Source organism: Lepisma saccharinum, chromosome 7 (assembly GCF_977018435.1).
Source record: "Lepisma saccharinum chromosome 7, izLepSacc3.1, whole genome shotgun sequence".
Classification (NCBI taxonomy): domain Eukaryota; kingdom Metazoa; phylum Arthropoda; class Insecta; order Zygentoma; family Lepismatidae; genus Lepisma; species Lepisma saccharinum.
The window spans coordinates 33123824-33149591 of NC_139235.1; the positions used below are offsets into that span (position 1 = coordinate 33123824).

Here is a 25768-nt window from a genome sequence, read left to right on the forward strand (position 1 = left end):
TCAAGTACAAATCGGAATCAGCCTGTGGAGATAAAAGAGTGCACTTATTCAACAGTTTCTTTCACGAAAACTTCACCTCGCATGCTTCAACCAACCCACTCCCCGACGTGCAGTCGGTCTGTTCACACTCTCTCTCCACTATCAAAACCTCTTCTCATGAAGTTAAATCTCTCCTTGCCTCATTACCCATACACCGCTCTTTAGGACCAGATGAAATTCCCACAATTTTCCTCCGTAACACTGCCGACTTCTTGGCTCATCCTCTCTCTCTCTTGCTAAATAGGTGCTTCTCTGAAGGCGTGTTTCCTCAGATGTTCAAGAAAGCCAACGTTGTACCCATTCACAAATCTGGAGACAAAAATAGTGCTACATCATACAGACCAATATCACTTCTGTCACCTCTGTCTATAATCTGTGAAAAAATCATCAAGGACAGATTATTCAGATTTACATCTCCGCATATCGGTACTGCCCAACACGGGTTTCTTCCAGGTAGCTCTTGCTTGACTAATCTTTCAGTTCTCCTTTCACATGCCACTAGGGCTATTTCCAAAAATTCCCAGCTAGATGTGATATACTTGGATATTTCAAAAGCCTTTGACAAAATAAACCATGCTCTTCTTATTCACAAATTACGAACTAGATTTAACATACATGGCAAATTTCTCTCCTTAATCCAGGATTATCTACACTCACGGACACAGCGTGTCACCCTTTCAGGCGCCTCTTCTGATTTTCTTCCTGTCCTGTCTGGGGTACCACAAGGGAGCGTCTTGGGCCCTCTCTTGTTCATCCTATACATGGACGATCTCCCTCAAAGACTTTCCTCATTTCCTGTCAATTTACTCATGTTTGCTGACGACTGTAAACTTTTCAAAGAAATCTCAACCACGCAAGATGCTGTGATTCTCCAGAATGCTCTTTCCGAACTTGTCACATGGTGTAACCAGTGGAATCTACAACTTAACCCACAGAAATGTTCCTCCCTCACAGTCTCTTTAAAAAAAGATCAAAATACATTCTCATTATGTTCTTGAAAACAATTATATTACTACAGTTGCGACCCAAAAAGATCTAGGTGTTATCATAGATGAAAAGCTGAACTTTAAGGAACACATCGCAGCTACAACTAAAAGTGCAATGCGCCTCTTAGGCCTCCTGTACAGATTCACTGAAATTGATACTCCAACTTCTCTTAGCCTGTTTTTCAAGTCATTCATTTCTCCGATTCTCGAATACTGTTCTCCAGTCTGGGCCATGGCTTCCAATACAAATCTTTCTAGCATGGATTCCGTCCTCAGCTTCTTTACCGCCATTGTTCGTCATAGAATTCCTTCTTTGCGGCATCTTCAGAAACCTGACATCCTGACTACTTTGAACATTCAGTTACTGCAGACCCGACGCGATATGGCCGATATGAATTTTTTCTATAAAATCATCAACGGGAAATTAAGATCTGAATCTCTTCTTACAGAATTCAACTTCAGAGTTCCCTCTCGATCGACCCGAAACACTGAATTGTTCCACACCTCCACAGCTAGGCTTTCTCTTATACAGCGCTCTCTATTCCACAGGCTGCCCCAGTTCTACAATAATTTACCCATAAACATAGACATTTTTGCCCCTGAAAGCATTTTCCGATCTTCCCTAACAATGAATATGTAAATCTTTGTTTGTTTCCTTGTTTATGCCTTATGTTTATATTTAACTTTTCTTGTTTTTACCTTAAACCATCTTTACTTGTTCTTGTTATTTGTTAGAGTTTTCAGTGTAAAATGGCCTTAAAAGTGCTGTATCTGAAACTTTGAATAAATAAATAAATAAATAAATAAATAAAATAACCCACTGCGTAGAGCAACTTTTGCTTTATTTTTAAATCATGTGCATATGTGTTTGTTGTGTATGTCACTTTATATCTTAGTGTACATGCTATTTTTTTTATTATTCCAAAATTAAATTTAAAAAGTAAAATATTGTAGCAAGAACAAAAAAGTAAAACTATTTTCCTGCGATTTGTGTTAGCATTTATGTAAATAATTAAATAAAACTGTTAAATATTGTAAATATTCGTTATTTTATGGGTTATTTGCAACCCATCACATGTCTGTTGCGGACATTAAAACACACCCATGCCCTCGCCGGGACTCGAACTCGAGACCTCTGGATCAAAGCGAGTTGAGTCGACCACCGAACACGGTTGGCTACAGAGGCCGGCATAAAACTGTTAGGTTGGTCTGTTAATGTAAATACATACTTTTCAATAAAAATGTTAATTGTTATCTAAAAAACAGATGAGCAGACACAAAAGACATAAAGAGACTTTGAAACATTTTCTAAACGTTTTTCATGTTACATTTCATTTGCATGAGGAATATAATAGCTGCTTAAAAACTGCTATACGAAGACGTAATTTTTTTAGAAAAGGGAGGGAGTGAGTCATTCATTCATTTATTTCAGTGATCAGAGCCCCCCCCCAATAATTTTGACAAGTCGGCGCCCCTGATCGGGGAGTCCCCCCTCCCCCATACCGTAGGTTATGATACGCTTTACATAAATTAGTATAGCATTTCTATCAAAATTCGCGTTTTCAGCTTACCATAATTTTGAACTGTACATATGTACAGTCATGGACACTTCTGGATTGTAATGATTCAATTGAAAGTTAATGGGATTGTTACAATCCAGAAGTGTCCGTGACTGTACGTACAAGTTAAGAGGAACGGATGGGGGGGATGATTAACCTTCACTTCGAGAAGTCTAAAACCAACAATACATCATCAATTAACATAAGGAACATCAATAACAATGAACGCTTTATCCTATGTGAATCAAAATATACTCAAGTTTTAAACGTGCTGGGTAGAGGAAAGGGAGAAGATCTGTGCTAACTGAGTGGGAGTCATAACCTTGAACTGCCAGTTTTAGAGAAACAGAGATTAGACAGGTAAAATGTACTGTAAAGCAACAGACCTGTTGTGCGTTTCCTGAGAATATCACTAACACCATTAGCAGAGCTGCAGTCTGGCTTCCCATGGCTTCTTCTGTAAAACCATAAGTAAGTAAATTTAAAAATTATTCGATTTTCTGTTTTGTGTAATAACAACATTGAAAAAAACAAACAAGTTCGAACTGTATTTACTGCGCACCCACTACTAACTAACTAACTCTCTAGCCTTCTTAAACCCGAAGGTTCATGGCTGCAGCAATTCCATCTGTTCCTATCCTGAGCAAGATCTATATACTCTTTGCCATCCCTACCGATTTCCCTTAGGTCCATCTTAACATTATCCCTCCGTCTTCGTCTTGGCCTTCCTACAGGTCTCTTACCATCAGGTTTCCCAACAAGAATCCTGTAAACTCTTCCTTCGTCTCCCATTCGTGCCACATGGCCTGCCCACCTAAGTCTTCTTTGATTTAATCATTCTAATAATATCTGGACATGAATACAAATTATGTAGTTCTAAATTATGTAACCTTCTCCACTCACCTGTCTCCTCATCCCTTTTAGGTCCAAAGATTTTCCTAAGGATCTTATTTTCAAATACTCTCAATTTATGTTAATCTTTCAATGTAAGGGACCAAGTTTCGCATTCATTTAATACTACAGGCAAAATTACTGTTTTGTATATTTTAACTTTTAGTTTCTTAGATATTAAACGAGAAGATAAAAGTTTATGATGGGAAAAGTAACATGCATTTCCTGAATTAAGCCTGCTTTTTATTTCCTCTTTAATATCATTTTCCACTACATAGATGCTAATCACAATCTGGCAAATTAGTATTTAATTGATTAAAAATAGACCAATTGGATTAATTTATATCGATTTGGATCAGTAAACGATAAGGGTTTCAATATAACAAATCTTTGTAATGAGTAGGGATAGAATTTTTATGACCTAAAAATCACCAAAATATGCAAAATAAAATATGCTCTTATGTCCTAAAATTTTACAAAATATGCACTATAATTTGAAAAATATGCCCTTATAACTAGACTGTTTCAAACATCAATATCTAACTTATGCTGAAATATTTTCATATACATATTATTTTTAGTTCACTTTATGGGCCCTGAGTTGAAATGCACAGTGAATACTTTATGTAAATTTTCAAATAAAAATGAAAAAGATTTTGCTACAGTCCAAAAAAAAAACCTCTCGAGTGAACATGGGAGTAAGAACGAATCCAGTTCGAAAATGACTGCATATTTCTTGTAAATGCAAAAAATATGCTGAATATGACCGAAAATCCATCAAAATATGCTATATCACGCAAAAATGGCCAAATATACCAAAATATGCCCTTAAAAAGCGCCTTAACTTAATTAGTTTCTTCATAATATGAATATCTATATGTTTGGGGAACACATCGCCCTTACCAAAAAAAAAATTATGCTAGGTCATGAAAATGCAACAAGTAATAGATTCGAGTAAATTGGAAAACCCGAGTCAGAAATAATACTTATATTGCACGAAGTTTGTAACTAAGATGTCTTTGTGCATCAAATCATATATTTGCAACTTAGTTTGTTCTGAGACGGCAAGTGTTAGATATACTGATTGCTGATTTTCTAATTATTGTGAAATATTAATTCTTGTTAATTGTGATTTCGAACAATTAGACCCCCACTGCCCCCTATTATGCACTGTAGTAAGGTGCAGAGTGATGTAGAGAGAGAGAGAGATGATTTCGCTCGAGCGCCAAATAGTTCACACGAACGACGCTAGATAGCGTACGGACAGGCAAACGAGCGGTATACGCTCGAAGCCCAATAGTACACGTATAACCGTCATTTGTCTGTGCAAGTGGGACCTCAAGTATGGATCCTGAAGTGAAACCCGCAGTAAAATTGAAACTTAAGTGAACATAGGCATCATCTCCGCCAATACGCATATGAAAATGAAATAGATGTTTGTGGGCTTAAACTACCAAGGTGCACATACGTGTCTACGATTATATTGTCACATTAAAATGATATTTCATTGTAAACGCTCGGGGGTGGGAGGCTCGAAATGGTACGAGCGAACTAAAGTGGTTCCATATTCTAGTAAACAAAAACTATATTTGAAAATAAAAATTACTTTTCTGTGCGAGTTATTCACGCATAACAAAGGGGTAGCTGCGTGTTTGTTTAATAAAAAAATATAATGGTGAGTCAGCGCTGAGGCAACTTCTACCCTTCTCTCAATACGTGGATGACCCTTAGCAAAAACACTGTAATTTAAAAGACGGTGAATTAAAAGAACGAACATTATTAAGATGAACTCCTTGTTAATTGGACGTTATCCATTGCCCAGTGGTTCTACGTTCACGGCCTTGTTTTTCTTCTTTTTGCCGGCAAGGAAGAAATTGTTCGACAACAATTATAACCTTGTAACTTTCTGTTAAGTTTTTCTTGTAAACTTGGTATGTTCGTACAGAGTGATTTCAAATATCCACAAAGCTCATGTTTCTAATTAAGTCACCGAAAAATAGCCCTTATGGATTAAAGCAATTACAATTTTGAAGCCTGGAAAAAAGCATGCATGCATTTAAATATTAACAGTAAAAGAAACATCATAATTACAAATTGGTAAATAGATTGACCATCATGACTTATAAAATGCGCATTGCTGAATTCGAAATGAAAAATTTTAAAAATAATCATAAATGACAGCCACATGGACTCTTCCCCTGCGACACAAAATCGAGAACGTGCTAGGCTTCCTAATTCAGCAAAAGACCCTGCACCGTCTATTTATAGCTACAAGTTTGGAACACATGTAATACAAGAGCAATGCATATATTACAAGATAATCTATATTTTTCTTAGTGAATCAAGTTACAATTGAATTGAATTGTTGTTGTAATTCCACTTTACATACAGAAAGGTTAGTCAGGACTGGATCTACTGTTTAAAGTGGGATCCGAACTACAGTCAAGCCATGGAAGACAAAACTAGCTGGAAGGGTCTATTCGACGCGTGAGGGGAAGCAGGTAAAAGCACCCTGAAACTACCTTGTGATATTTCGTTTGTATACATTAGCTTGTTTTCTTTATTTTTCTGTGGTGTGGTGTATCTGTGATTCATGATGACGCTTCCAAATTTGTAACAAACAGTTTCGAAGTGGATCGAAGAAAACGGGCAAGTCAGCTGCCATGTCGTTGTCTGTAACAAAAAAGAATCGTCGTGAAGCAGATATTATTAGTGAATACTATCCTGATTAATGTTGTGCAAATTTGAGCTCGTTATAATATTTGCTAAGCAAATCAATTTAAATTGAATAATGCAAAATAAAGTTTTGGGTTTAGAAACAAATTAATCAACTAATGTTACGTGATGAATACTTTCCAGACATGTTCCGTTTGCTGATATGGTATATGGATGGCTTTTATTATTATTATTCTGAACCCTTGCATACTTTGTAAACATATATCTACGAGGGTCATCCAGAAAATAAAGACCGTTTGGTTATACAAAATGAAAAACACAATATTTATTGAAAAAAAAAAACAATTCTGTTGCATACCTGAAGCTTCCTTCACTTCTATACATAATCACCTCCTACATTTAAACATTTGTCGTATATGAGCACGAGCTTCAGAATTCCCATGTTATACTCTTCTGCCGCCAGTTCATTAAGCCAGGTGGTCACTGCATTCTCCAACTCTTCTTCACTTCCAAAACGTTTACCGCCCAGAAACTCTTTCAGCTTAGAGAAAAGGTGGAAATCGCTTGGAGCAATATCCGGACTGGTGGATGATCAAGAATTTCCCATCCGAATTGATCCAGCAATGGACATTTCCACTCATTTTTTTTTACAACAATTTTAAAAACTACACCCTGGAAAAATGACCCCTGCAAGTTCTCGCGTTTCTCTGCGTCCAGTTTAAGGCAGAAACGAGACTTCCAAAGTTGCGAGGCTAGCGTTGCGCTGAAAACACGCCGCCGCCATGTTACTACGTCACTTCTTAGGGAGAGCTTGTTTGTCGTCTGCTTCGAGCGTCCAGTTCCGGATGGGTAGCCCACGGTGAGCGAACACGTGCAGCAGTTTTACAAATCTGTACCGATTTAAATAATGGAAGAAGGAGCGATAGGGGAAAGGAAAGCTATGCTTTGTAATGATCATTCTTCTATGAAATATCCGTGCTGCTCACGTGCAAGATAAATGAAAGGGTTCAGCTGCGTGTGTGTTCTCAGGCCATATGAAAAATATTGCTTATAAAATTGGTTGCTGACCAGACACTCAAAAATATTTTTTAAACTTATATTTTTCGATATTTACCGTAACCTATGTAGTGCAAAATAAGAATTTTCACATTCATCACTTTATTTATAAAGCCTATTTAACTTTCTTTTCCATAAAGCAATTTCAGTTTGTGTTCCATTTCTGTTGCGCAAATTATGATCAAATATTTTTGTGCAGATAAGAGAAAATACACTGAGAAGATTACATTAGTTGCGCAGTACATATCTATACTTAGTTTATGTATAATTATTACAAGGAAATAATGTGTATAACCATGAGCGTATTTAAGGGGGATCCAACGGGTCCAACACCCCCTTTTTTGGTCCACTAAAATTACCATTTTCCTTGTTCTATCCGCTTGTTCATAAAAAATTCCTTCGGACTTTTTTCATTCTCTTAAATTAGAGACGTATAGGACGGGATACGGATGGAAAGGAAATTTCGTAATTCCACACACCAGATGGGACTGCAGACCAATATCTGCAATTTCCTGATAGTTTCGGAATTTCTGCGATAAGAAACTGCATTGAGACTGTCAAATCAGTTATTTTTTCCCCCTCGAATCATATTAAAGAAATTTGGTTCTTAAGAACGTAGTGACACAAGATGAACAGAAAAGTATCAATACTAAGTAGCGTGACTTCGTGACTACAAACACACAACTTTGTCGGGTCCAACATCCCCTCCCCCCATGCTCCCCAACAAGCTTCCGGCCAGGAGTGTCCTGGATTTTCACTTACGAAATAAAGCAACCCTAATCATACCAAAAGTTGATCCATCCCTCCCCCCGTGAACTATATATACGCCCATGTGTATAACAATATCCCATACTAAAATAGTACGATATAATTATTTTGAATTTTGTACTGCGAAAAAAGCCGCCTCATCTCGTTACCCCGAACACATTAATTGGTTGGTTCACAACTTCACCACTAAGGATCCTATCGAGACGAGACATGGCAGCCTGGTCTCGTTCTCGTTGAGAGTTGTAAATGTCTGCCTCGTGTTTATTTGTAAATGTCTCATTGACAGTCTCGTCTCAATTTATAAACATCCGTCTCGGTTTGGGAGGGCAATTCTCGTTCTCGTCTCAAGTCTCGAAAAATATAGAATTAACAACGTATGCAAAGGCTTATCACTATAAATACAAAAAAAAAAAAACTTTCTTAAATTTTTTTTATTTCTTTTATTTTTTTTTTTTACTCCTAGTTTCGACGGTACAGCCCTCGAAAACTAAATATTATCCTGCTTATATATGCAAACCAAACTGCAGATTCAGAATTACCAGGAATGAACTGGCGTTGAAATTATTCTACACAAAATTCATGATTTATCTGAGGAAGTCGCATGTTCCAGGTTTGACTCTCGACCTGGGCATGACTGTTTCTTTGTGAGTGACATTTCATTGAACTGGAAATTGTTACATGGGAGGATGTTTGCTCGAGACTTTGGGGACAGCTAGGGGATGCTTCTATTGTTAATGTTAGTGTTGCTCACGAGACGAGGCATGTTCCGTCTCGTCTCATAAAAGGAGATGGGACAAGTGAATGTTTTCGAAATGAGATGAGACAGAACAAAAAGTTCGTCTCTTATCCAGGTTGGGTGATACTTAGATTGTGCAGTTTGTGGTAGTGTGTGTGGGGAGGGGGGTGTAATCCTGCACCCCGACTTCGAATACTGCTTGTAGTTATTCCTCTTCATTGTAGCGATTAGCCAAAACTGGGAAGAAATGTGATGTTAGAGATGACGTGTTCGCCACTCTCTTCAGAATTCTCGTCAGATCTTCCCCTGTCAAGCAGACCAAAGGGCATATGCAAGTGCATTAATTCTTAAAATACTTTGTAATTACTTCTATACAATTTTAAATTTTGCATTCCAATATCGTATTTTGTGTATTATATATTTTGTATTTTGTGTGTTATATTCAGGGCGTTAAGACTTGTGTGTATGAGTATAATGTGTGTGTGTGGACTTATGTGAAAGGACTTAATGTACTTTGTGTATAATATAATAATGTATAATTTTATGTGTATGGTTGAGTGGAAGAAAAGGCTTTGTACGGCCTTAACTCCGCCATTTAAAACAAGGCGTTAATAAATAAATAAATAAGTACATAATAAATTAACCATGCGTTCTCATCGTTGTGGTTAAACAAAGTGAACGGAAAAGCGACGTAAAAGTAGGCTAAATACAAAAATTTGCAATATATATATTAACTGAAGAAAACTGTCATTTACTGCAGGAAATTTAAAAACTCACCGTACCTTTTTATACCGTATCACCTCTTATATTGCAGAAATTGGCGTGTAAACCAGTGTGTTCTAAAAGTATTATCTTAAAATTTGTGAAGAAAATATTATGACGAAAATAATTGTAATTCCAGAAAAGGCATTCCTATAACATTAAGTTCTTGCCAGTCAGAACTAACCTATGTATTCGCAATGAACAAGGCTGTTCACGTGTTCAGCCATTGACTGTTACAAGGTTTGCTTTGTCACCCTAATGGGAAACCCCTCTACCGAGTGGCTGAATTATAGTAAATACTTCTATACTGCTAGGGTATAATTCATCTCCAAGAAATGGAGCACAAATTTTTGCACTGGAAGTTGTAAGATACTTGTTTTACACAGTAACAAGTGAAATGCTGTCGCTTCCGCGGCTCATGCTAAGTTAACGGGACGAGCAGAAGCCCCGCCTGCTTGCATTTCTAAGTGATGACGTCAGAGGACCTACTGTCTGTGGAGAGGACGTTTTCAAATCCGTGACGTAGTAGGTGAATTTCAGCGGTGTTTGAAGGAGTGTTTCTCGAGAACCGAAACAAATATCGCCGAGATATTTTGCACATCTCATGTTTGTGTCATTATCTGTAAAATGAATGGATTTAAAACGTTTTTCATGTCAAAGTGGAAATGTCCATTCTTGAGTTGCACCAGCAGTGTGAAGGCGGGCATTGTCGTGCAGAAGCACAATTCCTCCAGAAAGCATTCCTCGCCTCCTGTTTTGGATGGCTCGCCGTAGTTTTCTTAGTCTCTCACAATAACGATTTGCATTGATCGTAGTGCCTTTTGACGGAAATGCGCGAGCGGTCTTTTGTTTGAATGCAGTGACCACCTGGCTTAATGAACTGGCGGCAGAAGAGTATAACACGGGACTTCTGAAGCTCGTACCCAGATACGACAAATGTTTAAATGTAGGAGGTGATTATGTAGAGAAGTGAAGGAAGCTTCAGGTATGCAACAGAATTGTTTTTTTTTTCAATAAATATTGTGTTTTTCATTTTGCATAACCAAACGGTCTTTATTTTCTGGATGACCCTCGTACTTACTTTGCCGGCGATGTTACTATGTTTGAAACTTCATTATTGTTTCCACAGAAAACGATTCTCAAGGAACCCCTTCCTACCCCAGATGCGCTTGCTGCCGTCACTCCTATTTTGACACTGGTCAAGTCCAGTTGGCGCATGCGCACTTCTGTCCATGGTTTCGACTAAGGCAGCCGGACAGTACTGTGCCATGTGCCTCCACCGAGAATCAAACCTGGGACACCATATCAAGTTAGAGTTACAAAATAAAGTATATCAACTTTGAGTTTTGTTATGAAGCGTCGTTTTTCTGCCATTCTTTGGCTAATCGCGAAGATAAGGATGAGTGATGAAATTGATGAAGGGACACTCACCCAGGCCTGGATTCCAACCCGAGACCTCTGACGTCGTAGCGGGCTCTGCTAACCACTCCGCCACTAAATCGATTCTTATACAGATATGTCCTAAAGATCTATAAACTGAAAAAATGGACCCTCCCATCATTTCCTTCCGGATTTATTCTCAGTCCATCATAAGACTGAAGTCAATGAAAACAAAAGCCTGTAATTTATGCTGCTTCCTATTGGTTAAGGCTTAATTCAGCTGATCCTTAGACTCACCGACAACAGGTATAGCTATGCAGTTCATAAAATAAAGCCCCATAGTTTCCACATAGTAACATGTGGATTCATGGTACTCACTATATTCCTACAGCAACGCACAAAATTACCGCACAGCAGCGGACATGCCAAGGATATCTCCAAAGACACGTGGAGACTTAGTTCTTCCAGTGGACAGATTATAGTTACCCCTATGATTACAAAGATTTGATTGATTTGAGTTGGTGTTTTAAGTCCACTTGATGCACAGTAAGGCTAATTGGGACTGGACCCACAGTGGGATCCGAACCACTATGTGCCTCCACCGGGTATCGAACCCGGGACCCCTTGATTACAAGGCGATGACGCTACTGCTGCGCCATCGGGGAGGCCATGATTATAAAGAAAGTGAAGAAATGTACATACCTTTGGTAACGTTCACTATTAAAATAACAAAATCGGAGACGATTCTAATCTTGCATTGGTATCCGTACATTTTGCTGCATGTCCACGTGTGTTCTAAAGCACAGTTTTCAAGAAACTAAATTCTTAAATACACCTGGCACTATTTCACATGGGAAAATATAGGAGGAAGTTGCATCTGTTGTACAGTGTCCTTGACATTTCAACCCTCCGCTGATTTTCAACCTTGGTTTTCACGCTAATTGCAAGAGAAGTAATTAACGCTGTTTCTCAAGAAAACACAATGACTTGACTACTGGATCCACGTGTCTGCACTATCAGAATTTTCTGTAATTGTAATAATGGCAATTTTTTTTTTATATATACAGGAACGGTGCTAGACCTGGCCTCCAGGTGATTTGACAAACACGGTTCTAACCTGGAACCTTTAGATTCCTAGCATTTGACGCTAACCACTCCTCCACGAACAAAGAACTCCCATTCTCAGGCCGGGACTCGAACGAAAATAAGTCCTCTACGCAAGTAGTGATTCGAGAGGGCTCGACCAATGAACGCGTGAAAGAGGATGTGAGCGTATGGAGGGGGTAACACGACTGCGGCTACCAGACCTCTGCACCACTGCTTCTCTCAGCCCACTCGGTTTCTCCCCATCTCTACCGTTAGGCGCAGTTTTGTTCCACAGACTTCTGAAACTGGCTGTAGATTGGGAAGGGAGAAGAGATGACCGCTTGGACAATAGTCTCTTCACTTCACGTATAATTCTTTCAACCTAGACACTGAAACAGAATTCTGGAGATTTCATATTTTCTGTCCTGCCGTAAACTGGCATCTAGACCAGAATCCACTACTATTTCTTTTTAGTATGCTTGTATTGCTGCAGCCATAAACCTTCGAGTTTAAGAAGGCTAGAGATATAGAGTTAGTTATAAAAAAAATAGCTTAGTCAGCAGCACAATTATCTTCAATATGCAGTGCAGCATTATAATTTTGTATTCAAACTGAGTGCTGAAATACCAGCACTTTAAATAGTAGGCATGAAAACCTTAATAAATTATAAAAGAATAACAATAAAAATAAAAATAGATGGCAGCACGTAAATAAAAAATATTTCATTTTCATGGATACTTAAAACACTATTCATTCTAATTGAAAGACGCCTTGCCGCTCCAGGAAAATATTATTTTACATAAAATCTATATCAAAGGGAAGGTACACTCTCTAGGTTTAAACAAAAAGTAAACAAAGTTTTAGGTCCTATAGATAAAAATTTTCCAAACTGTTTAATAATGCACAGTGCGATACTGATATCAATGTTAAATGTTAAACGATGTTTTAATGTACATCTATACGGCGTACGCTTTTAGAAGGAACATGAGTTCAGCCAATACGCAGCCAGTGCTGTCGCGCTGCTGCCAAACCAACTGCTAGCGGAAAGGAAACGCAGAGATTTCGCCGTGTCAAATATTCAGCTTTTAATATATAATGCATGCATCTGATATTTGAGTACAATGAAATATATAGTAAAGAATTCTACACAGGATTATATCATATCACTGCAGCATATAAGAGAAACTCGTACCTGAAAGAAGTTTGAAGGTATTTATTGTAGAGAAACTGCAAGACCATCATCATCACTCTCGTTTCTGTTTTCTGGCATGTTTCCCAGAAGATTTGAATAGGGGTTCACCGATTTCTGTGGTAGATACGTAATCCTGTTTTATAATACGCAACACAGTATGCACACAGACACCACATGCTTTAGCCGTAAGTTCTCGACTCGGAGAAAACACTGTTTCAGCACGCACTTCTTCCGACGCCAATTCCTTGAAGCAAGAATACACTAGATTTCTGTCTTGTGAATGTAATATTTTACCCTTGGTGCCTGTACTACTTGCAATAGGTTTCGAGAGCGACATTATTAATTTGATTTGATTTACTTTATTTTATTAATTTTCTGTCACTTTTGGCTAATTGCAAAGATGGGAATGAGTGATGATATGATGAAATTGATGGATGGACATTCACAAAATCCATGTCCAGGCCGGGATTTGAACCCGGGATCACTGGCGCCGTAGCGCGATATGCTAACCACTCCAACATGGGGGCCGGCGCGAAATTATTAAGTAACACTCGCGGAACACACACTATTGCATAACTATCGAACATAAGGGCTGGACTTCACAGGGCGCTACGACGCCAGGTGTCCCGGGTTCGAATCCCGGCCCGGATATAGGTGTTTGTAAGTGTCCCTTCATCAATTTCATCATATCATCATCCATCCTCATCTTTGCGATTAGTCAAAGGTAGCAGAAAAGCGAAGAAAAATAAACCAACATTTAATCAATCAATTAGGGTCATATTGAATAGTCTCACACAACTGTTCTTAGTGGCGTACGAGTACAATTATCTTACACCGCCCTTGTTACGAAAACGCTGAACTGAAAGTGACTCAGACTCGCAATGTTCGTAAATGCCCATGACAATGAAGGGTCATTGTTCATATTCAGCTGAATTTGACACCCATAGCTTTACCAAGTTACAACTCAGCGGGGTTAACAAGGTGGCAAATAAAAACAAAACAGACGGAACACTGAAGGTCGTTGTGTGTGTGTAGAGACGCGCTGTTTCCCTTGTTTCTTCGAGAAACTATATCTCGGGCTGTAGGCGACGGAAATGAATGGGACTTGGACAGTCAGGTTCATAATGTCGTGTCCCATGCAATCATGAACCTTAAAGTGGCGAGTTTTATAAAGAACGTCTTGCGCGCAAACCTAACTGTACAACATTGCACTAGTGCTATTGGCTGGTCGCCAAGGACACGCTCTCCGTAACTCCGCCCGATATCGCTTCTAAAAACGTGCGTCGTATAACTTCTTGTCACATACATATCACGTAAACAAATTGTCAAGAAAATCGAGATTTTGTTGTCTTTCTGTCAGTGACCAATATGATCCGTTTGAGATGTCAGAAAAGCAAACCGTTGTGCACAATAGGTTAATGAGCAGTTTGTTGCAGAAAGGATGTAAGTCTTGAGTGAGTGCAGGTTTACACACTTCACCCATGTGGCTGTACTAGTGTGCAACACTCGACAATTTGACATCCCATACGATACATTGTGCGCTGTTGTGGCGTGACTACTATCTTTATCTACCATGAACGCTAGCGCCACGCGGCTGAAGTCTGTAAACCTGCACTCACTCAGAACTTGCATCCTTTCTGCATATATTACAACAAACTGCTCAGAGATATGTACATTAACGTATTGTACACAACGGTTTACTTTTCTGACATCTCAAACGGACCATCCGATACTACAGACTTTCATCACAATTGAAAACATTCCTATTTAATAAAAAGAAAACGCTAGTTGTTTCTTAGTCTACTTCGAAACATCTATTCTGAGCATCAACACTTTGGTTATTTGCACCAGTCACATTCATTGGCGGCAATTAGGGGGGCGAGAGGGGCAGTTGCCCTCTCACTTATTTCTACTTTTGCTCACGCACTATGCCAAATCTTATGTATCAAGGGAAACTAAATTTTCCTTGCCCCCCTTTGCCCCCCCAGTTTTGGAACCCATTATTGGTCACATTATACGGGGTCCAGCCCCTTATCGTAACAAAAATTGACATCCCTCTCTGAGGACTACAATACCCTTAGCTAGTTAAAAGCTGAGGCTGTGAAGGGGCACTCAGCACATATAAGGGCAAAACACAGGATAACACACACACAGCCCTGCAGAGGATTATAATGGCCATAGGTCCTGACGCCAGAGCCTCGTTGGCGTGCAGCATTGCAGTTACTGGAGTGTACTACTCGTAAGTGAGGTATTAGAACATTTTAAGTGTTTAGCCAGATTAACAATCCACATCAACCTTAAACAACAATTACATTTGTATTCTGTGAATATGAGATATGATTCTGTTCTAAGAATTGAACGTCCTCCTCCTGCCCTCATTAATATCTCTTGACGTAATAGTTACACACACGAGAGCTAAACTACTGCGCATTCTGTGGCCTTGCTTCCTCGTTACTTCTCCTCAGGAACCACTCGCGGTATAGCACCATAAACAATTGCTTCAACTAATTTTATCCTTCAATGAACTGCGGGTTAGAATGTCATCAACTTCCAATACAATATCCAAAGAATGCTGTCACATATGCACAATGTAAAACATATTTAGCCTATTTTCTTGTTTCTTTGACAAGAGTAGGGAAGCTAATGACATGCGGAATTTTGCTATTTTTGATCCGTCTTTCAGAACATTGCTAATCTGGTTCATTCGTATGGCAGCAATTAATCGTTGCTTTCAATAAAAATACGTCAATCTTAAAATGAAACTAGTGTCGGCAAGCAGGCACACACACACACACACACACACACTCACAGACAAGGGCGCCCGCAGGGAGGGGCCCGAGGGGCACTTCCCTACCTGAGATTTCTGGAAATAGTTAATGAAATTCGAATGGTGAAATTATAACGATATTTTACAACAAAATATATTGTTTTCTGTGACTTACAGGCCACAAGTTACAGCAATTATTATTATGATAATAATTATTATTATTATTTGAAGTAGGGTTACATTTAAGCTTACAGTTTATTTTACACTATATGTAGAATATATTATATGCAGATATACAGAATATGGAAATTTCAAATGTATGTAATTTAACAAAGAAACAAGTAGTAGTAGTACTAATAATAACAGTAATAATAACAAAAGCAAAACCAGTAATAATAATAATAGCAACAAAAATAATAGCAGTAGTAGCTAGTAGTAGTATTAATAGTAATAATAATAATAAAGTTTCTATGATTCTGCCCCTCTGAGAAAAAATCCTGCCAGCCCCCTTGCTCACAGATGGAGGGAGACATAAAATTCCTCCATACACTACGCAGTTAATATCTGACAAACTCAAACAGAAAACTGGCTGGAAAGAAGTTTACATGCATTGCTTACAACGTGTGATGACCTTGTATATAATGACTTTCCTTCCTACATTCTCTTATCAAAATAAAAGAGTAATGAAGTGTTTCCAACTCCCTTCCGTAACGGGAGGGACGTTTCTTTTGTTCGGGACAATACTTTATGCGCCTAACGTAGGGTTAAAGTCAAACAAGGAGTTATGGAGGTTATTGCAAATTGCTTGATCACATTCTGATATCAATCAGCACGACTCAATGGGTTCGCATCATGTACATTACCAAGTAAAGGAAAAAAACGAGAAGACAGTTAACAATAGCTAAAGTCAGACTGCACATTTGTAACGAAAGTGTCAATTTACTTGTTTTATCCCCTATTTTATGCCTACATCTACCTTGAAATGACCAACGGGTAAAATGTTAAGGTGATCAAAATTGTTACATTTTATTGTCAAGCATGTAATAGTATCACTGGGATCTATGAGTATTGCCGTGCAAATTGTCCATGACTATTTTCATTAATTTTTATCTTACATCCTATGTGTTTTTAAGCGATGAAAATTTATGTAGGCTATGCTGGTGCAGAAGTTGCCAACAGCTTGTTTTGAGTTTTCTTTTAATTCTTGAAGCTCTTATTGGGTCAAATAAAGTGCACGAACATGGTGATGGACAATTTGCACGGTAATACTCATGGATCCAAATGTACATCTACAATATAAAAATTACCGAGACTTAAGGCCCTTTAAGATCTATTTGAATTACGCATGGGTTTAATTACCTTATCACTGGAAGGCCCTGAGATATTAGCATGACACTTTTTCAGCCGACCCAGCAGTGGCGTAAATAGCACCCCCGCGGTGAGGGGGGGGGCGCAATAAGATATATAAATTAAGAAAGACTAACAGTTCACAAAAGTTTTCCTTTCCGCGTTAAAATATATTTTCAACCGAACATATTATACTTATATGCCCCTACAACTACAAACAGAAAAATTAATCACTAGAAAAGTAGAAAGTGGATTACCAGATTAGAACTACCAGTTGAATAGTTTAAGTCGCCGAAGGGTAGACGACAAGCAAGAAAAATGTGTTGGCAACGCTGACTTTCACCGCTCCCCACCCCTACTCACAATTTCTACCAACATCATATCAGTAACTTTCTCAACCCATTGGACTGTTTTAAAGTAAAGATTTTCCACCGTGCTTTAGATGTTCTTGTAAATGAAATAAACAATAGATTTCAGGGCATGAAACAAATCAAAGAAAGCCTCACCTTTTTAGTTTTTAAGCCCCATGAAATTGTTTGTTTTCGGAATGTAATCAAAAGAAGAAACATGTCGAACATCAGCGAAGTTGCAAAATTGCTCTTGATAGAAAACAAAATTCTGGCTAGTAGCATTCCTAACGTATTGTATGCTGTATTTGACCCTACATGTGAGGTCTTCATCAGCTGAGAAGTCATTTTCCAAGCTAAAATTGATCAAAATTACTTGAGAAGCACAATGACACGAGTAAGATTGAGTGGACTGGCGCTCTTAAGAATTGAAAACGAGCTAGCTCGAAAATTGGTCTCGACCAAACTACACAAGAACTTGCTTCCATAAAATAACACAGGGAACTAGTAATGGACATTTAACAGCATCGTAAATTTTTGTAGTAACAGTGTACTTTCATATGTAATTACAATATCTAATTTTTCAGTTTGTCTGTTGTCATAACCTTTCGTACCAGTTTTTATATTGATTCAAATTCATGTATGTATTTTCATATTTGTATACCTAATATAGCCTTAATGTAGGCGTGAATTAATATTTTAGAAGAGAAAGGTTTCTTTTAACGAGTAGGGGTGCACAACCGAAAGTTGCGGGGGTGGGGTGTGCAGACCGTGTTAGTTACGCTACTGCAACCCAGGTTCGAATCCCGACCTGGGCATGGGTGTTCTTTGTGAGTGTCCCTTTATCAATTTCATCATAGCATCACTCATCCTCATCGACACGATTAGCCAAATGAGTTGGAAAAGCGCTAACTAACAAAAAATCCAGATGAATCACATACAGGCTGGATAAATTGAAGAAAAACACAAAATTATTGAATATGTTCAGAGCGTCAGCGGTTGTGTTACATTCACACATATACACAAAGCTGAAGACGAAATCTTCCACATTGCAGTACCTTATGGATCACATTCCTGGGAATTTCCTAACACATCTACGTCATGCGCCGATAATGACCTGAAATTTGACCTCGTAGTACGCCACACTTTTAAGTTGGCCAAATAAATATATATCGAACGGAGTGAGATCAGTACTCATTGGAGGCCATTCTAATTGCAGTACCATCGATACCCGGTGGAGGAACATTGTGGTACGGATTCCACTTGAAACCGTAGGTCTAGTCACGATTAGCCTTGCTGTGCATAAAGTGGACTTAAAACAACAAATCAATCATTCCTACCAGTACAAATCAATGTTCTAGAAGCCATGGCAACGTAGGAAGTGATATTTTGACAAACTATGTAGGGTTCAGTCTTACGGACATCTTGAATTTAAAAAAAATTTAATGAATATACTGTTAACAAGTCAAATAATCTAGTTTAATTACAAAATAACATCCAAAAATGAAAAATATTAAATGATATTTTTTATTGGAAAAGTAAAGTACAAAGCATAATATTCACAGCTATCAACAATAAAGACAGTGCTTACTTATAAATAAGTATAATATGATATATGATATGAAATGATCGTACTTCACACCCTCCTAAAGGATTATATGAACTTCTCAATGTGCGATTCAACAACAAATAAGCCCTTGTGTTGACATCTACTAGTCGCCCGGCGTCAAATAATGTTCTAATGTACATCTGGGCGCATTGTCTCGTCGCCCGGCGTTAAACGATGTTCTAATGTACATCTGGGCGCATTGTCTGGTCGCCCGGCGTTAAACGATGTTCTAATGTACATCTGGGCGCATTGTCTGGTCGCCCGGCGTTAAACGATGTTCTAATGTACACCTGGACGCATTGCCTCGTCGCCTGGCGTTAAACGATGTTCTAATGTACATCTGGGCGCATTGTCTGGTCGCCCGGCGTTAAACGATGTTCTAATGTACATCAAGGCGCATTGTCTCGTCGCCCGGCGTTAAACGATGTTCTAATGTACATCTGGGCGCATTGTCTCATCGCCTGGCGTTAAACGATGTTCTAATGTACATCTGGCCGCATTGCCTCGTCGCCTGGCGTTAAACGATGTTCTAATGTACATCTGGGCGCATTGTCTCGTAGCACGCCGTCAAACGATGTTCTAATGTATATCTGGCCGCATTGTCTCGTCGTCTGGCGTAAAACGATGTTCTAATGTACATCTGGGCGCATTGCCTCGTCGCCTGGCGTTAAACGATGTTCTAATGTACATCTGGGCGCATTTGTCTGGTCGCCCGGCGTTAAACGATGTTCTAATGTACACCTGGACGCATTTCCTCGTCGCCTGGCGTTAAACGATGTTCTAATGTACATCTGGGCGCATTTGTCTGGTCGCCCGGCGTTAAACGATGTTCTAATGTACATCTGGACGCATTGTCTCGTCGCCCGGCGTTAAACGATGTTCTAATGTACATCTGGACGCACTGTCTCGTCGCCCGGCGTTAAACGATGTTCTAATGTACATCTGGACGCATTGTCTCGTCGCCTGGCGTTAAACGATGTTCTAATGTACATCTGGGCGCATTTGTCTGGTCGCCCGGAGTTAAACGATGTTCTAATGTACATCTGGGCGCATTGTCTCGTCGACCGGCGTCAAACGATGTTCTAATGTACATCTGGACGCATTGCCTCGTCGCCTGGCGTTAAACGATGTTCTAATGTACATCTGGGGGCATTGCCTCGTCGCCCGGCGTTAAACGATGTTTTAATGTACATCTGGGCGCATGGTCTCGTCGCCCGGCGTTAAACGATGTTCTAATGTACATCTGGGCGCATTGCCTCGTCGCCCGGCGTTAAACGATGTTCTAATGTACATCTGGACTCATTGCCTCGTCGCCCGGCTTTAAACGATGTTCTAATGTACATCTGGACGCATTGCCTCGTCGCCTGGCTTTAAACGATGTTCTAATGTACATCTGGACGCATTGCCCCGTCGCCCGGCGTTAAACGATGTTCTAATGTACATCTGGGCGCATTGCCTCGTCGCCTGGCGTTAAACGATGTTCTAATGTACATCTGGACGCATTGTCTCGTCGCTTGGCGTTAAACGATGTTCTAATGTACATCTGGGCGCATTATCTCATCGCCTGGCGTTAAACAATGTTCTAATGTAGATATGGGCGCATTGTTCGTCGCCCGGCGTTAAACGATGTTCTAATGTACATATGGACGCATTGTCTCGTCGCCCGGCGTTAAATGATGTTTTAATGTACATCTGGGCGCATTGTCTCGTCGACCGGCGTTAAACGATGTTCTAATGTACATCTGGGCGCATTGCCTCGTCGACCGGCGTTAAACGATGTTCTAATGTACATCTGGGCGCATTGCCTCGTCGCCCGGCTTTAAACGATGTTCTAATGTACATCTGGGCGCATTGCCTCGTCGCCCGGCGTTAAACGATGTTCTAATGTACATCTGGGCGCATTGTCTCGTCGCCCGGCGTTAAACGATGTTCTAATGTACATCTGGGCGCATTGCCTCGTCGCCCGGCGTTAAACGATGTTCTAATGTACATCTGGGCGCATTTGTCTGGTCGCCCGGCGTTAAACGATGTTCTAATGTACATCTGGGCGTATTGTCTCATCGCCTGGCGTTAGACGATGTTCTAATGTACATCTGGGCGCATTGTCTGGTCGCCCGGCGTTAAACGATGTTCTAATGTACATCTGGGCGCATTGCCTCGTCGCCCGGCGTAAAACGATGTTCTAATGTACATCTGGGCGCATTGCCTCGTCGCCCGGCGTTAAACGATGTTTTAATGTACATCTGGGCGCATTGTCTCGTCGCCCGGCGTTAAACGATGTTCTAATGTACATCTGGGCGCATTGCCTCGTCGACCGGCGTTAAACGATGTTCTAATGTACACTGGACTCATTGCCTCGTCGCCCGGCTTTAAACGATGTTCTAATGTACATCTGGACGCATTGCCTCGTCGCCTGGCTTTAAACGATGTTCTAATGTACATCTGGACGCATTGCCTCGTCGCCCGGCGTTAAACGGTGTTCTAATGTACATCTGGGCGCATTTCCTCGTCGCCTGGCGTTAAACGATGTTTTAATGTACATCTGAGCGCATTGTCTCGTCGCCCAGCGTTAAACGATGTTCTAATGTACATCTGGGCGCATTGCCTCGACGACCGGCGTTAAACAATGTTCTAATGTAGATATGGGCGCATTGTTCGTCGCCCGGCGTTAAACGATGTTCTAATGTACATATGGACTCATTGTCTCGTCGCCCGGCGTTAAACGATGTTTTAATGTACATCTGAGCGCATTGTCTCGTCGCCCGGCGTTAAACGATGTTCTAATGTACATCTGGGCGCATTGCCTCGACGACCGGCGTTAAACGATGTTCTAATGTACATCTGGGCGCATTTTCTCGTCGCCAGGCGTCAAACGATGGTCAAATGTACATCTGGACGCATTGCCTCGTCGCCCGGCGTTAAACGATGTTCTAATGTACATCTGGACGCATTGCCTCGTCGCCCGGCGTTAGACGATGTTCTAATGTACATCTGGACGCATTGCCTCGTCGACCGGCGTTAAACGATGTTCTAATGTACATCTGGGCGCATTGTCTCGTCGCCCGGCGTTAAACGATGTTCTAATGTACATCTGGACGCATTGCCTCGTCGACCGGCGTTAAACGATATTCTAATGTACATCTGGGCGCATTGCCTCGTCGCCCGGCGTTAAACGATGTTCTAATGTACATCTGGACGGATTGCCTCGTCGCCCGGCGTTAAACGATGTTCTAAAGTACATCTGGGCGCATTGCCTCGTCGACCGGCGTTAAACGATGTTCTAATGTACATCTGGACGCATTGCCTCGTCGACCGGCGTTAAACGATGTTCTAATGTACATCTGGGCGCATTGCCTCGTCGACCGGCGTTAAACGATGTTCTAATGTACATCTGGACGGATTGCCTCGTCGCCCGGCGTTAAACGATGTTCTATTGTACATCTGGGCGCATTTTCTCGTCGCCAGGCGTCAAACGATGTTCAAATGTACATCTGGACGCATTGCCTCGTCGCCCGTCGTTAAACGATGTTCTAATGTACATCTGGACGCATTGCCTCGTCGCCCGGCGTCAAACGATGTTCTAATGTACACCTGGGCTCATTACCTCGTCGCCCGGCGTCAAACCATATTCGGTTGTGAATCTGGGTACTATATTTGGTCGCCCCGCGTTCAAAGACTTTCGCTTGTGCATCTATCTAATCGCCTTATCTTCATGATCCGCATCAAGAAATTTTTCGAAGTGCATCTCGACACCATCTCTCCTAGACCTGCGTGGACAGACATTCTCATGTGAATCTTTGACTCTGGGAGGTGTTTGACTCTCTCTTGTCAAGTGTATACGGCGGTTTACGCCGTATTACCTGTGGTTAGCCTTACTCATCAGCCTATGTCTTCTACTTGCGTTTCGTTTTTTGTATTTTGTTACGTAATTTGGCCTTTACTCCGGTGAACTTATTACGGATTCGCTGTATCTGGGGGGGGGGATGTTGATAAGGGCAGAGGGTATGAATACATGATGCGCTTTAGCGATTTATCGTCATCATATCGTTGTCACTCTGTAGAATTGTGCACAATGTGTACAGTTATTTTCAGCAGAACTTTTACCAGCTTGGTTTTTCTACTTGTGTAAGTCTTCAGAAATGTGTGATCTGCCCTTTGTTATCAAAACGAATATAGATATTTGGGTAAACACGACTTGACAATGCTAAGTATGTAGTATGTCCCACGCAAAAGTCTCAACGTTATTCTTGTCTCTCTTTCCTGTAACAATTGGTGGTCGTTCGTGCAAAGAGTCGGTGTGCTTAGGAACGTATAATTTTCTGTAATAATTTAATATGTGATTGCGAACTAATAATTCTGTGTTTACGTGTTTTACAAGAAAATATGGATCATTATTGATTTTATTTATTTCACTTTGCTTTCCTGCCACTTTTGGCTAATCGCGAAGCTGATGATTAATTGTGATAAGATTAAATTGAAGAAAGATCAAACACAAATGGGCAGCATATAACAAAAGCCCCATTGAGGATTATACATCAAAGAATATACATACGCATAAAGATTCTGTGAACAATGTAGTAATTAGTACATTTAGTAAATTTCTAGTTGCGCCCCACGAGTCGAACGGAGGATATCCAGTGCATTCGACCAAAGTGACAACAATGGAGCAGCTTCGTGAAAGGGTTACAGTTGTCATTGGGACAGTCACACCATACATGCTTCAGAAACTTTATTACTATGCATATTCATTGATGCGTAATTCATTTAAATACATCAAATACAGACAGTTGCCATTAGGGCGTTTCAATCCGGACACCCTGCACGGCAAGAATCACAGGCATTATGAAACTTCAGCTGCTAAGGATGTCACCATCAAAATTTCTCGAACAACTTACCACCTGCCAAAGGGCCTCTTTCACATCACATGATCCATGTACAGCAGATAAATGGAATACATATGGGATAGGCGCCGATTTATTCCAATATTTTTTGGAGGGGGTAAAGCTAAGCAAAGAATAAATACCTATTTCTTTCTGTTTGCTGGGGTAAGGAAAGTTTTTTTCAGTAGCCGAGACCCAAGAGTAAACACACTTGAGAAAAACCGTTTAAAAATTGTAATAACAAATAAGTAACTCCGAAACCAGGGCACATCGACCTTTATTAGCTGGACAAAAAAGAACACAATTTTGAGTACCGGTACATAATTAAATTACACCACATAATACACCGTGTATCAAAAAGAATCATCCGATTTAAAAGTTCTATATTTAGGAAACCAATGGACATAGAACCTTGCAGTAAGTTGTAAAATACATGTTGGAATATAAAGTTTCACTTACAGTACGTTTTACGTTGTTGCAGGTAGGTACGTTCCGAAAATCTTAACGAAACGAATTTAACGAAGGTAACTGGGCTCATCAACCTAGTGAAACGAGTTATTTTCCAGACTTATGGGACGCTCTAGACGAAAGCGCAGGCGCAGCGTCCTCGTGTCTTCGAGCAGAAGGCATGTCCTTATGGCAGAAATAAACTCTACTTTGGGCATTGTTACTCATTTTAATCACGTTGTAAGAACAGTTGAGGCACACTCGTCTTACGCATCATGCACGCGCGTTGTCTGCACGCAGCAGACGATTCTCACCGAACAAACCAGTCTCCTGGCCCATGCGTTTGGTGAATCTCGTTCTTGCACGAGAAGCACGGAAAGCGACTGTTGGGACAGCATAACGAAATGCACGAGAGCACTTATGGGACGGCCATTTACCATAACTCGTTTAATGCATTCAACTCGTGCGACTTTCGGAACGGGCGCCTGGTGCTGCTCACTCTTTAGTCCGCTTCAAGATGGCATCCCAACAACCGAAAGCTTTCTGCGTTCTCCACTTCAACAAATGTGGTCCGTTACAGTTGGGCAGCGTGAGTTTCGTCGTAAATACGGTGCTGCACCACCTACTGCTCACAGTATTCGACGTTGCACGCAGAATGCTGCGGTTGCTGTGTTGCCATCCTGACTCGGACTAAAGAGTGAGCTGCACCAGTGGCACCTACCTGCAACAAAGTAAACCTTATTGCAAGCAAAACTTTATATTCCAGCATATATTCTACAACTTACTGAAAGGTTCTATGTCCATTGGTTTCCTAAATATAGCATTTTTAAATCGGATGATTCTTTTTGATACACCCTGTACTTTATATGTAACTTTTGATTCAGAATTTGATTATCACATTCTCTTTATAATACTTATTGTACTATCCATTATTGGAGTATAATATCTTCACACATACACACCACCAATTTGCATAACAAGCACTAGATAGCGGCCGCAGCCCAAACTACAGCTCTTCTGGTCTTATGGCGAACGGCCTACATGCTGGCAAGGGAAGCAGTCCAGCGCAATGAGAAACATAGCAGCCTGTAGAACGAGGTGCGCGCTTACCTCCTCCCACGACGTCGTAACTCTCGGCGCCACCGCTGTTGTCTGGTTGCTGCGTAATGCGTATTCCCCGCTTTCCGCTTTCCTTGTAGGCTGCCCGCCGTAAGATCAGAAAAGAGCTATTGTACGTGCT

The 25768-nt window shown here is 40.3% G+C and overlaps 1 protein-coding gene across 1 annotated transcript in view; it reads right to left on the bottom strand.

Annotated features, from left to right (window-relative positions):
• The window catches only part of LOC145990416 (phospholipase B1, membrane-associated-like), a 60464-nt gene extending 48826 nt beyond the window's left edge, over window positions 1-11638 (bottom strand). The window contains exons 1-2 of the mRNA XM_083126110.1: window positions 11556-11638; window positions 2971-3041 (exon numbers count right to left, since the gene is read on the bottom strand). Of these exons, the coding sequence (XP_082982236.1) occupies window positions 2971-3041; window positions 11556-11625 (141 nt within the window). The 5' untranslated portion in view covers window positions 11626-11638. The remainder of the gene's footprint in view (window positions 1-2970; window positions 3042-11555) is intronic.
• Between the last annotated feature and the right edge of the window lie 14130 nt (window positions 11639-25768).